General features: G+C 34.9%; 1 protein-coding gene across 2 annotated transcripts in view; it reads right to left on the bottom strand.

Annotated features, from left to right (window-relative positions):
* LOC129974925 (protein SSUH2 homolog) overlaps nucleotides 1–15,689 on the bottom strand; it is a 96,090-nt gene that overhangs the window by 39,571 nt on the left and 40,830 nt on the right. For both annotated transcript variants that reach the window (XM_056087723.1, XM_056087724.1), the window contains one exon: nucleotides 3,470–3,574. In XM_056087723.1, the coding sequence (XP_055943698.1) occupies nucleotides 3,470–3,574 (105 nt within the window). The remainder of the gene's footprint in view (nucleotides 1–3,469; nucleotides 3,575–15,689) is intronic.

The raw sequence follows: 15,689 nt of genomic DNA, 5'->3' as shown, positions 1-15,689 counted from the left end.
CCTGCTTCACAGTTTAACTAATCACAATATGATCGATTGCAATTAATTCGCATCTGTAGTACTAGTAAAAGTACGTGTGTGTGTGTGTGTGTGTGTGTGTGTGTGTGTGTGTGTGTGTGTGTGTGTGTGTGTGTACTTGCGTGCGTGCTGGCGCTTAAAAGAGGTTAACTTCTGAAAATAAATAATGTTCCACAAGAAACAATTTTTTTATACCAATTTAAAATTTTAAAAAAAATAATACCAATTACATTATTATACAATTTATTTTGTGAAATTAGTCTTTTTTTTTTTGTTTCTTTTTTGCTTAATTTCCAAAAAATTTATTACATTATTGCAATGCAATTCAAATCAGTTTCAATGTTTAATGTAATATTTCTTTCACTATTGAAAACTGAGGAAGAATGATTATTACCTACTCAGCTTACATGCGAAATCAGAAAGGGAAGTCTCAATGCGACGAAAGACAATATGCATTAAAAGAGGGATTATCCAAATAATTATGTTTTTAAATAGATTATAATATTATTGAACTCGAATCCATAAGGGATGTTCATGTACACAATTAATGTACCAGGTGTACATCTATTAGAGTAACGTGGTTAAACACCAAGCTCTGCATAGGAAACTGAAGTTAAACATAACCAATATTTCAGGCGAAAATCAGCGGGTCGCCAAAGGTGACTAGTAAAAAAAATAAACGACGATATATTTAATGCAAAGTGCTACAGTATAGAAATTAAAACGTCATATCCAAGTGATACCGATAGCAAATGGATTTAATACAAAAGATTTGATTTCAATTAATTATTTTTTGAAATCGCCACTTCCTACTTATGTATACGAGTAATGTACTTAGATTTTACGTATAATTGTCAGCGAGTAAAATATGCTAAAACTCGCATATGAAACCAAGATTTTCAATGCTGGAAGTACATATCATTCTTTTTTTTATAGATACGAATAATTCTTTATTCCTATAAAAAGATATAAATTCATAATTATGTGGCAAACATGACTCAGCTGATGATGATGTCGTGTTACCACGGAAAGTGTATGCAGTAGCTTCTGAAGGTAAAGACCCCTGAGCACCCGAGGGCAGAAGTCTGACTTCTAGCTCATGTGAAGATGAAACTCACACATTCGCTTGCACAACCCCTTTTTACAGGGGGACACATTCACACACCTCACAGAAAGAACACTGATGAAGAACAACCATGTCCGAACCGGGGATGCCCAGATCACGGGAAAGATGTGCTACCCCTATGCAAGGAAGCCGGCATATGACTCAGCTTTTCATGTAATATTTAAATGCATATTGTCTTACGCTTTCTGTCCTGTAATGAATTTCAAACAACATATATCGAATATGATATATATCATGTAAACATAAAATGACTCCATCGATGCTTATTACCATGTTTTATATCGAGGACGCTTACATTTCATTTCAGAAATTAAAATGAGCGTGTTTCATTCTGTTCCTTTTTACATTATTGGCAAATCCAAAGTAAGCATTCCCAAACTTCTACGCAATTTGTACCTTGCATAAACCACCTATCAGATGATTTTTAAGTTGTAGTATTAACATTAACGCCCAGTAACTAAGTATTTCAAACTAAGCAGACCAGAAAAATGTCTAGGGCCCTAAGGCAGAGAAAGGCCGCAGACAGGACGATTGGAAAAAAAGTTTCTAGGCTAAGAACAAAAGGCGTTTCAAGACTATCAAAGAAATAAATTTTTTTAATGCATTGTCAATGAATCATAAAATTTCATGATAATACTAATAATTTTTAAATTTAACTAGCCAGGTTTCTGTGTTTCATTACGTTCACTTAGTTAATGCTTTATTTATAAATGCCAAGTATATATTTAAATATAAATATGTATAAATATCTACGAGTTAGAGTAAATAAGTAACTAAAGCCATATATATATATTCACAAAGTTACTGAAATAAAAAATAAAAATAATCAACGAATGGATTAAGTTCAAAAATTTTAAAATGTGAAATTAAATGGACAAACGTATAAAATGAGGAATTTCTTAATGTGTTATTTAGAGCTGCAAAATATATAAATCCTTCACTAACACTTGGGCATTCTATTTAGAGGACGGTTACAATTCATTTTCATGGCTAAATCGAACGCATTCTACTACGTCAGCAAGTATCTCCAAATGTATAAGCAATTTTCAAATAGTATGTAACATTCTTCAACCAGATTTGTAAATCAAAATTCGTTATTTTGAATTTCTTGCCAATACCAAAATTTATTTTCGCGATAATACAAGGAATTCGAAATAAATCGTTATTTTTTAATATTCTACGATATTTAAAAAAAAATCATTTAATATATGTTATAAAAGGGTTTTATAAAATAATTTTTATTCGTTCTAAAAAATTCAGAATTTCTTTTTTCTTAACAGTTATCATAAACTTGGTTATTCCCCCACTTCAAAATAACGTAAAAGAAATTAACTGAAGTCACCATGTTAAATTAAGTTGGGCATTAACGAGTTAGGCTCATGTGATAGACAAAATTAACTTTTGGTCACTTTGGATCAGTCAGCAGTTAAAACTGACAATCTTAATCCACATTCCTAATAAATTCATAAACAAAATCTGCGAAACGTTCCAGACTTCTAAAAGTTCTAAAATAAACAGAAAAGGAAAGGAAATATTGCCCTATTAATAATTATATATATTACACTCAGGGTCCGACTTAGCCTAATTGGTGCCCGGGGCAAAAACTTCTTTGGAGCCCCCTCTCTGCTTCACTGCTTCAATAATGAAGAACCGTGCATAGAACTTCTATTTTTCGCATTATGCATAGTGCGAAAAATTCATATCCATGCTGACATAAGGACGGAATTCAGCTAAATTTCCGCAACTACGATGGCTCAATTAAGCCAGTCAGAAGCCCGTATCTTTGTAAACATATCGTATTTTTCGATATGTAAAAATGCAGGCTTCTGGTAGGCCAAATATGTCCATCGTAATTGCGAAAATTTAGCTGAATTCCGCCCTAGAAAGCCATGGATTTGCGAAATACAGATTGTGTGTGTGTGTGTGTGTGTGTGTGTGTGTGTGTGTGTGTGTGTGTGTGTGTGTGTGTGTGTGTGTGTGTGCGTGTGTGTGCGTGTGTGTGCGTGTGTGTGCGTGTGTGTGCGCGCGTGTGTGTGTGCGCGCGTGCGTGTGTGTGTGTGTGTGTGTGTGTAGATTAATGAAGGAGTTAACATAAAACTGACGGATTTTACACTGTACTGATATTTTGTTTAAAAAAAAAAGTTCATTAAAGAAGGAAATGCAAAATAAACTTTCTATTCGATTTGGGGGCCCCTCTCTAATGTGGGAGCCCGGGGCAACTGCCCTGTATGGCCCTGCCTTAGTCAGGCTCTGATTACACTGCTGAAAGACGGCCATCGAAATTTCGCCAGAAATCAGTGACCCCCTGATAAAAAATGGACTTACCGGCTTCGAAAGAGGCGCTTTCGTAACCGCGGACCTTGTCCATGAGCTCCAGAGGAGGGGCGGAAGGTTCAGGTTCATCGTCCACAGCGTCCGGTGGTGGGGTGACTGTAAACAAATAGCCAAATATTAAAAATAACTAAATTTAATCTAAGCGTTAGCTCAATACATCACAGATAAAGTATGGGAATATGTTATCACAGATATTCATTTAAAGCGATGAAATGCCTTATCGGCAAATTAAAATAAACGTTCTTCATTATTCATGATTTGAAGGTCATTCGCAACGAAAGGAAGGTCATGACCTTTATTTTAAGATTACTACTAGACCACTAAGCCTCTATTTTACAGTTTTATCGTTCCATTTCAAAAATTCTATCAAGAGAATTCGTTAAATAGGAATTCTTAAATTATAAAAATGAGAGGAAAATTAATAAAGGTTATTAATTGAGATGACATTCCATTGAAGACACCACCTTTCCATTTAATTTAAATTTTTAAAAAATCCTATAACACAAACTATAAAAAAAATACTGCAATCCTGCTTTGTACGAATTTATTATAAACATTGACATTTCTTTTTGTAAAGGCTTTTAAAAAATAACGTCTTCATTATCAACATCATCACTTAAGGCAATGTCTTGTTTTTCTTAATATTTTGCGATAAGAAATGGTTCGCAGAATATTCAGCAATCTCAAAATTTTCATTAATGATTTTAAAAAAATAACAGTCTCACAACCTTTAGATGTTATCAATTTTAATGGCAATCGTTTTGATTCCTTTTATTGGAACTTTAATAAATAAAAAGTCGGAAAATGTTCCACTGTAAAAAAAAAAAAAAAAAAAAAAAAAAAATGAGAATTTACCAATTATTAAAAGAGGATCATGTTTACTGCCTTGAACCGCAAATTGCCACAACCACCGATCTATCCGTGGTTCTGAAACTGCCCACAACCACCGCTGATAATCTTTATCTTTAGTTGTAATAAAGATGAATATGTGCGTGCGTGTGTGCACACTGGTGCTTTACAGGTCAGATTATTTGACCTACAGTTATAAAATGTGACAAATATACAATATGTATATATACCTTAAAGGATGGGAATGTGAAACCTCGGATGTTGCCCTGAAATTTAAACAGATTTCAGCGTTTCATCAAATATTTAATAGCGTGATTTTATTTCGTTGTTGAAAACTACGGAAGCTTTCTATTTAAGATTTGTGTACTTCACAAGACAAATTAAAAAAAGTTACAATAGTACACAATTTAGAAGATAGTTGAATCGTACATTTACGTTTTTAATAATACTATGATGTCATGGGACTAGTCTCCATTAGGCAAGTTTATGTACAAAAAGAATATAACATATATAGCACAATTAAAATAACATGGTTCTAATTTCTGACAATTTGATGGACATGAAATTACATTAAAGCAAATTAACATAAAATATAAGGAGTATTCTCGGCGAACTATCTGGTCGCCAAAGGTGGCTGTTAGAGAATAAATAGCATGCAAATGCCATTAAAAATCAAGATTCTATAGAAAATTTTAGTAAATGGAAGTTCATTGAACGGAGATTTTCCTGCATTTCAAAATTAATTTGCCATTTTACTCGTAGACACAAAAATTTAAAAATCTTATATACTGAAAAAATATATTGATTGAAAATATATATAATCTTATATATTGAAAAGGCCTATTAAACGACACAGGAAAAATTATCGAAATTCAATCAGTACAAATTTCAAAATTGCGAAACTGTCGACAAAATTCAGAACTGCAAAACTGTCGGCAAAATTGAGAATTACAAAACTGTTGGCAAAATTGAGAATTGCGAAACTGTTGGCAAAATTCAGAATTGCGAAACTGTTGGCAAAATTCAGAATTGCGAAACTGTTGGCAAAATTCAGAATTGCGAAACTGTTGGCAAAATTCAGAATTGCGAAACTGTTGGCAAAATTCAGAATTGCGAAACTGTTGGCAAAATTCAGAATTGCAAAACTGTTGGCAAAATTCAGAATTGCAAAACTGTTGGCAAAATTCAGAATTAATCGTCGAAATTTTAAGCCAATAAAATTTTATGAAATTCCATATTTTATAATGCGGGCAGGCAAAATATGCTCCAGTCTTCTATACCGAAAAACCATAACCATTCCTTAAAAATAATTTTGGTGCACTGCTGATAACTATTAAATAGATTAAACAGAGCATCTGTTACAAAAACTACATGTTAACACTCTTTTACAAGCGATAGTTAACTTTCATAAAGAGAAATATTTTTTGAGTCGATTAGTTCTTGAAAAGTAAAGTGAAAATATAATATTTGCGAGCGTAATGCTCATCGGTAAAACGTGTTTAAATTTAATGACTGAAATAAAATTTTACCCCCAAATTTAATTTTCATCACTATTTTTCCCCCCAGAAAATCAACCATCATAATATCTTCTTTGACCATTATAATATGTTAATATATAGAACATTTTTACAACATTTTTTTTTTTTTAGCCTGAGAATCCGAATGGACAGAAAAATACTTAGACCATTTCCGACGAAATTGAATTTTTCCATACATAATATAAATATCGGTCTGAAGTTTTACCAAGCATTGCATTCTTGTTAAACATACTTAATGGGAATAACAAAACTCCTCAAAATGGGAAAAAAATAAATTATTTTTCCAAATTTAAATTTTTTTTAAAAATTACTCCTAGCCAAAATAATTTATCTTATCTTATCTTATCATTCAATGTACAAGCATTTTAATATCTAAAACTCCCCTATTTAAATCTTTCCTTTTAGATTAAAAACTTTTTATTAGAAACCTTTATTATAAAAAACCTTATAATCTATTAGAAAAAAACCTTTATTATAATTTCTACCCCTTCCTTATATGGTCCGTGATAAGAAAGCAAATATAGTGTCATACTTTTAATCGAAAAAATAATAATTGAACAGTAAATAGATAGTATCGCATATTGCAAATAAAAATAAATTTATATATATTTTTATGATAAATTTGTTAAATAAATTATTTTTGCTTCAATATAAGACAACCGTAAAATTTTAAATAAATCTGAATTTCAAAAATTCTCCCCAAAATAATATTAAATCCTATTAATAGGCAAATTGTGTTTTGTTTAACGTTTAGAATACAGTCATGATACAATAACTATATACATTTCATGCGACGGGACGCTATGTCGTTACTGTGTGATCTGTTGGTAAAAATTACTTCGGGTGGCCCCTGGCAACACACATTACAAGACATTTCAGTTCTTAAATGCATTTTATTTATTTAGAAATGATTTGTACAGTACAATATTTCGTATAAAAATTATGTAACACTCTTAACCATTCAAAAGTTGCTACATAAACGCACCTCAATACTTATCTATAATTAAGTGGTCGGAACTTGACAGCTTGCTATGTACAGAATGACTCGCCACATTATTCGTTATCAAAGTAAACAAAAATAACGGAAAACTCTTATCAAAATGCACAAAGTAACGAGTTGCATCATTCAAGATAATGTTATTTCATGACAATCATTTGCGTCACGAGAACTTGCTGAAACAATCTCGGGTGTTTTGATGCAGGTAAAAAATACTGAAGTAAACGCTATAGAGAAGGCAGAAGTGCATTGTTGTTCTAATCGTCTAATTATGTCTTCTACGTCTATCATATCCAATATGTATTTTGTCACAAAAATATGTTTGAGATAGATTAATGATTAATATTCGAAGATTTCATACTACAAGCGTACAGGAATCATTTTAAGCACACATTTTAAACCAATTTTATTGTTTCAACTTTATGTAACAATTTTATTTCTCCTTCACTCTCTTGTCTTTGTTATTTTTAAAGTAACGGTAAAAATACTGGTTTCATGGGACATTTACACCAAAGCAGAATTTCCGTTTCGCCTTTTATTTCTAAAGCGCAAAACAACCTAATGATTTTAGTTGAATTACTATTCGAAACTTCTAGATGAAGAAGAGGAAAAGAACTAAAGATGGGGAAGGAAAAATGAAATCCCAAAGATTGCTAGATTCGTGCAAGTGGTTTCATGAAAGTAAACAGAGGGGAAATTATCTGCTAGCCGAAGGGTCACACATATGGAAGAAGGCATTTAAGCATTTAACCTTTTCTAGGGCCGTGGGAAGTATTCTTCCCACCAAATTTATCAATCTTTGTATGAAATTATGTAGATTGGTATAAGTTCTGACAGATTTTTTTAGTAAGTCAGAAACTTAGATGCTTCAGTTCTTTATCTCAGACAAAATGATGTGTCTTGATTTGTTACTTGATTATTAATTAACCAAATTAATTAATGAATCAAATTAAATTTATCTAATAAGCTAAGTGAATTCCTTTTCTTATTCTAATTTCTAGCCTAAAAATATTTTAACATAATATGACTAGAAAAAAATGGCCCTTTAAAGGGTTAAACCAAGATGATATTGGATGAAATATAAAAATAAACAAAATAAAAATCAGAAATAATAAAATGTTTGGTAATTGAAAAATTTTCTGAAAAAATACCATAAGACGAGTTTAGAAAAAAGCAAGACATATATTTTATTCTTCCTTTTGATGTTTTCCCTCGTATTGATTATACCACAATGGTCACAGTAAGAAAGATCCGTTTAATGTATTTTAAAAGATGGAAGGCTGCATTCTTCAAAAGGTAATATTTTTTAACCCTAAAATAAATGGCTTTTTATCTTTTTTTTTTTTAAATATGTGTTTTGAACAGTTGCATATAATTTAGGAAAATTATTAAAAAAAAATTGTTAGTTATTTTTTTCGTGAAATGTTTTTAAAAATTTAAATGCGCTGATTGATTGTATTATGATTTAAACAATAACAGCGACACAAATTACTATAACAATTCTGCATTAAAAATAAAAACTATTTTTCACCAATATATTTTTTACAATAAAAAAATTATTTTGATGATATTTTTAATGTTAAATATACTTTTACAACAGCTATCTTGATATTTTCCCAAGTTTCCAGTTTAAATCTGATTCTAGACCGCTATTGCCATACATCGGTCTTTTCTACAAATGTTTATGAAAAAGCATTTAAAAAAAAAGATTTCCAAACACTCATTATTGCTCTTTGGAACATTCATATAAAGCTTAGACAAGGAAATAAAAACTTGAAGCCAAATGGCTACAAGATGATCTGTAAGGTTAAAACCTAAATCTAGTTCGCATCTCCTTTTAACAGTATTATTTATATATCATTAAAATTTGAGAAAATTCGTAATATTTAATTACAATTCGGAATATATCTAGGACAAAAATTGATAAACAAAAGAAAAGAAATGCAACAGAAATCACGAAGTGTAGCGAACTTCACACCAAAGTACGGAATGAATTACTGCTTTCCTAAATAATATTCAACATTAATGGCAACAATCCTGAGTAAATCGGGACAATTAACTGATATTCGGAATTATTGCGGGATACTTTTAGGCAGATTCCTATAGGAAAACAACCAATTACAATGGTTCTCATGACGACTGCAAAATATTTCTGCAGTTCGTTACCGATCATAGTACTTAGAACCCAAAGCCACCCTCTGTTCAAAAGTTTATATATATATATGTAATAGATTTCGAATCCTGTCGGCTAAATAATATGTAACAGTCAGTATTTTGGTTGAAGCAGAGTGCAGGTTTGAAGACATAGACGAGACGTTGTATTTTTAATTTCGTTTTATTCTCTCTTTAATATCCATCTCGGGAAGGCAATTTATTTACAAGCAGACGCAGCACGCCACAAAAGCAGAAGTAAGAAAGAAGCGAAAAAGGGCCGAAAGAAATTATCAGTAGTCTTATATAACATGGGTTTGGTTTGTGTTGGTTTCTGGCGCAAGAGCCATGCTTGGCTATGCTGCGCCAATCAAATGGTTTATAAAACATTCATTTGTTAAAATACAAAGGTTTATAAAACATTCATTTGTTAAAAACAATATCAGGGGTGTAAAGTTAAAAAAAGAAAAGAAAAATGATGAAACAAACTCGATTAGAATCTTAAAATTTTTAACTATGATTCATAAAAATTCAATGCAAAGAAATTATTCATTTCATCTCTCATAATACAAAAGGAGAAAAAAGATGTCAAATGCAAGTAAAAAAGCCAATAGCTTTTAAAAAATTAAAAATATTTAGGTGGTATTTTACACCCACCAGGTCTTGTAATGTCAAAGACGCCGAGGTAAAAAAACGAGCACGATAAGAATCAAAAACTGGGCATTCAATTAAAACATGACGAACAGTAAAATCAACTTTGCAACTGTTGCACATAGGTGTATTTTGGCCAAATATAAGATGCTTATGTGTGAAACGTGTATGTCCTATACGGAGACGAGTCAATTTAACATCCATCTCACGTATAGGATGAACAGGCCAAGAAACAATGTTCGTTTCAACAGAATGCAATTTATTTCTGATCTGCAGGTCCCACGATTTTTGCCAAACAGAAACAAAATGATGATCAATAGACCTTTTGATGTCACAAAAGGGAAGTCCTATACTTAAAAAGGTCGTTGCAGATTTTGCGGTTAAATCTGCCTTCTCATTCCCGAAGATACCAACATGACTCGGAACCCAACAGAAATTTATTTGGAAGCCATCATTTTTCAAAACTCGCAAAGTGAATAAAATTTTAATCGCAACCGGATGCATCCGATTGTGATAATGTGAAAGTGTCTCCAAAGCACTCATGCTATCGGTATAGATGATAAAATGACGCTGACAGGATGATCCAATTTTCTGGAGGGCACAGAAAATTGCTACCAACTCAGCTGTAAAGACGGAGCAGCAATTATGAAGACGGTGGCTCAGTGTATCGGATGGAAGTATGATTCCACAACCGACATAATCATCCGATTTCGAGCCATCCGTGAAAATTGGGGCAAAAGTAGAATACTGATAGCGATGGTATAAAAAGATCTGCTGGAGAACAACAGTAGCTGTTGAGGACTTATCGAATCCAAGAAAAGGATTCAAATAAGAAAATTGCGGGATATCCCAGGGTGGGAAATTAAGGAAATCCACAGCTCTAACACGAGTATCGTTAAGGTCCGAGTCATGAAGGAGTATTTTTGTTCTCTCCAAAAAGGGAAGCATGTTCGAAGGACGGGCATTATACAGTCGACGAAGACCAACTGGCAGTGACAATTGGCCTAAAGGATGTTTGAGAACAGATTTTGTTCGAAAATAAAATATGGCAGACAATTTCTTACGCCTTAAACTTAGAGGAAGTTGATGGCATATAACGTATAGGCTTTCAACCGGAGAAGTACGGAATGCCCCTGAACAGATACGCAGAGCAGAATGGTGAATGGTATCCAGTCGCCTCAAAACTAATGGGCAGGCGGAACCATACACCATACAACCATAGTCAATTCGGGAAAGAATTACTGCTTGGTAAATACGGATTAAGGAGGTTCGATCGGCACCCCAAGATGTTTTCGAAAGCACTTTTAAAATGTTCAATGATTTCTCACACTTCTTCCGTAAATATAAGATATGCGGCAGGAAGGTGAGCTTCCTATCAAGAATCACTCCTAAAAACCGTACTTCGTTCACCACAGGGATTTGAGTATTTCGAATATGTATATTCGGATCAAGGTGAAGCTTTCTTTTCCGGCAAAAGTGGACACATCGGCTCTTCTCCGGAGAGATAGTATGCCCATTGTTATCGCACCAAGATACTAATTTATCTACGGCAGTTTGTAAATGTTGTTCAATTACATTCATATCGCTATCTTGGCATGATATCTGCAGATCGTCAACATAAAGGCTGGCATGTACAGATGAAGGTAAGCTTGTTAAAATTTGACTAAGATGAGCGATAAAAAGCGTGACACTGAGGACACTTCCCTGCGGAACTCCCTCAGCTTGAATAAAAGAATCGGAATAAAAGTTGCCTACACGAACTCTGAAAGTCCGATGAGATAAAAAGTTCTGTAAAAACACAGGTAGGTTTCCCCTAAAACCACAGTTAAAAAGTGTTGAAAGTATTCCAAAGCGCCAAGCACGGTCATAGGCCTTTTCTATATCAAAAAATATGGAGACAAGGTGATTCCTCTTAACAAAAGCGTTACGGATCTGGGTTTCCAGTAAAATGAGATTGTCGAAGGTGGAACGACCTCTCCGGAAACCACTCTGCAACGGGGGAATGCATCCTTGTTTCTCCAATTCAAAGATAAGACGAGCGTTGACCATGCGCTCAAAGGTTTTACAAATGCAACTTGTTAGAGCAATTGGCCTGTAGCTCAGAGGATTTGAAGATTCCTTGCCAGGTTTTAGGATTGGAATCACAATAGCTTCACGCCATTGTGATGGGTACTTCTGCTCCGTCCAGATTCTATTAAATAAAAATAGTAGGTTGGAAAGTGAGTTTTCATTCAAATGGCGAAGCATACTATATGTGATTCCATCCGGCCCAGGACTTGTATCATGGGCTTGAGATAAGGCGGCTTTTAATTCAAACATCCTAAACTCACAGTTGTATGGGTAGGAACTTCGGTCATTAAAATGCAATGATAACCGTTCCGCTGGATTCTTAATTGCCAGAAATTCAGGACTATAAGAATCCATAGCGGAAACCTGTGCGAATGCATGACCAAGAATATTGGCTATGTCTAATGGGAAAGAGTGCATCTCAGTTCCGATTTTTAAAACAGGGATGGATGATTCACTATAAATCCCATTAGCAGCCTTTACTTTCCTCCATAAATGTTTACTGGAAGTAGAAGATGTGATGGATGATATAAATTTTATCCATGATTCCCTTTGACTACGTCGGCGAATGCGGCGAGCAAGCGCTTTGGCTCTTTTAAAAGCGACAAGATTCTCTGTTGTTGGGTATCGTCTAAAAATATTCCATAGTTTCTTTTGATTCTTATGGCTGTCGTGGCATTCTTTATTCCACCACGGTTTGTAAAACTTCCTTAGACGCGAGGAAGATTTTGGTATGGTGTTATTAGCGGCTTTTATAATTGTTTGAATGACATGTTGAACTGCTTCTGTGATGTCTGGAATACTGACCATAGCCTGTGAGATGTCTGCTGAGTACATAAACATATCCCAGTTTGCTCGATGGAATAAAAAACGTGGAGGACGTAGAGTCTTATTTCCTCCTTGAGCATATGAGACAATAACTGGAAAATGATCACTATTGTATAGATCATTACTGACTGAAAATTTAAGCAACGGCAAGAGTTCAGGAGAACATATGGCCAGATCAAGTGTATGGAAGCTACGTGTGGGTTCATGGAAGTACGTTTTCTGTTCAGTATTGAGCAGACAGAGACAGTTGTTAGAAATAAACTGCTCAATTTTCCGCCCTCGAGAGTTTGTACTTTCTGAACCCCACAATGTACTATGTCCGTTAAAGTCGCCCAGTAAGAGAAATGGTGAGGGAAGCTGGTCTACTAGGTTATCAAGATCTTGCTGACATATAACTGCATGAGGTGGTAAGTAAAGACAGCAGACTGTGACTAATGTCCGTACATGAACTTGTACAGCCACAGCCTGTAGAGATGTATGTAGAGTTAGAGGTGTGCTCGGATAAAGGTTAGAAGTGAAGATACAGACACCTCCAGAAATGCGAGATTCTGTGTCTGCATCTTTCCGCACACAGCTGTATCCGCGTAGTTTAATAGGAATGCTTGGTGTCAAAAAGGTTTCTTGAACACCAAGACAAATGGGATGAAATTTGTTAAAGATGGACTTGATATCAGGAAGTTTGGAACGAATGCCACGACAATTCCATGAAAGGAAAGTACCCATTAAGAGAGTTTTGTATTAGAAGAGAGGTCGCTATCAGTTGTTTGAGTTGGTGAAACATCGCAACTCATTTCTAATTCATCGTCATCCCCTTCAGATGGATGGAGTTCAATGATATCGGGACTTTTGGGTGCGCCACCAAAAATGGATGTTAAATCCTTATGGACGATACCCTGCGTCGCCAGTCCCAGTGCGACGGATTTCTGTGTTTTTGATAATTTTAATTTTGAAGGCAGCTGTATTGACGAAGAGCCACGTTTTGCAAGCTTTAGTTTCAGTGAATTTTGGGATTTTGAATTCGATTTCGATTTAGCAGGTTTGATATTGTCAGGAATATTTTTTGCAGTAGGTTCAGTTTCAGATTCAGAGGATTTATCTGTATTTTTGTTTTCGGTGGAGTATTTAACACAATTCTTACAAGAACAATTTGTACAAAAAGATTTTCTTACTACAGATGCATATGTTAAATCAGGTGAGGGTGTTTGAGCTAGAACTTTCTTTCTAGCTTCAGGATAGGATAAATTTTCCTTCGTTTTTATTGCTGTTATTTGTTTTTCTTGTTGCCAACGTTCACAATTTCTAGAAAATGAAGTATGATTACCTCCGCAGTTTACACATTTTTCGGGTGCGCAACACTGCTGGCTATCATGGCCTTTTTCTGCACAACGGGCGCAAGTGAGGGTCCCGCGGCAGTTAGTTTTCGAATGACCGAAACGCTGGCATTGAAAACATCGTAGAGGATTTGGGATATATTGTCGTACGGGTAATTTTATGTATCCTGCGTATAAAAATTCTGGTAGCTTCGGAGTATGAAAAGTAATAATATAATGTTTTGTGGGAAGGAGTTGTCCATCCCTGCGAATATTGATCTGGCGTACATTTGTCACTCCTTGTGGCTTGAGTTCCATAGTTATTTCCTCAAGAGGAACGTTAAACAGCTCTCCACATGTAATTACACCTCTTGAATAGTTAAGTGACATGTGGGAGCTAACAGTGACAGGTATTGTTGCCAAAGCTTTTAATTTTATGATTTGCTGGGCTTGCTTTTTCGAGCAGACTTCCACCAGCAAATCACCTGAACGCATTTTACGGATGGATTCAACTTCACCGACAACAGCTGCAATTGCTTTTTGTACGAGAAAAGGCGAAACATTATTGAATGTTTCTTGCTTATCAGAAACTCTTTTAATGACAAAAAATGTATCGAATGATGGAGGAGTGAAATGAATTTGTTTTCGATGCCCACTGAAGGGAGATTTCCGGGAGGAGCCCATGCGATATAGATAAAAATTCAGGTCCGACGGCACCGCCCACCACGGAGCCCAACAAGGGAAGGCAGCCACCGGCTCTGGCCATTCCCAGCATCGGCGCTTACCTTGGTGCTAATCGGTTGCCTATACGCTCGGAGTTACCCCCGGGGACAGTGACCACCCTTAACGCCAAGCCCAAGGAGTAACCCCTTCGCTTGATCCCTAGCAGACTAGCCACTCAGGTGACTAGCTACCAGCCGATTGATGCACAGGGGACCACAGTGCACCACTCGTCTTTCAAATGGGTCGCCACGCACGGCCAACACGTGGGGTTTTGGCTGTCCATGAGAAGCAAGAAGCAAACAGAGCGGCAACAGCTTCTCATGGAGAGCTCCCTCGCTTGCCGTCGAGGGATGGAAGAGATACAGCAGACAGCAGCAGGTTCAGAGGAGAATAAACGTAAAAGGAGTATAGATCCCTGGGAACCTCGGGATTGGGACACCCGTACTCACCTATAGTAGGTGAGCCCCTGAGGGGTTATATAACATGGGATTTCCGGCCATGTGCCAATTCAATACACGTGGTGACCTTCGACACCTTTTCAAGGGCACCGAAGGGATCACTTTCATTTGAGACATAGATTGATTGCGCAGTAATTTTTACGTGGAATGAGATCAGAAAACAAGAGAATATTTTACTGTGGGATAAATTAGGATAAAGTTTTGGAAATTAGTTTGGTTAAATTAAGAGTTTAAAATATCATTTATATATATGCATATAACGCTTTGAACATGTTATCTTGTGAACTAGATTAATTTTGTTTGGATTTTATGGATTATGTTGTTATTTGTTAGGTTGGATTAAGTTGTCACTTGGATTTAAAAAAAAACAAAACTTTTTGGCTTGGAATATGCTATTAGAAATGTAAAAATCTCGGACGAATTCGTAAACGGGCCATCTATCTCAAAGGGGGTGGAAATAGAGGGTTGAAATTTTTATTTCCCTATAACTTTCTCAATATTGAAGATAGAAAAATAAATTCAATTTTCCAGATTAGAGCCTCATTAAAACGAACAGCTTTTTTATTTGAAGTTTTTCGATAACTCCGATATCTTAGAAGTTAGGGGTTGAAGAGTGATTTTCAAGCCCTCATTTTTATT

The sequence above is a fragment of the Argiope bruennichi genome, chromosome 7 (genome assembly GCF_947563725.1).
Source record: "Argiope bruennichi chromosome 7, qqArgBrue1.1, whole genome shotgun sequence".
Classification (NCBI taxonomy): Eukaryota; Metazoa; Arthropoda; class Arachnida; order Araneae; family Araneidae; genus Argiope; species Argiope bruennichi.
This window is presented reverse-complemented; position numbering and strand designations above follow the sequence as displayed.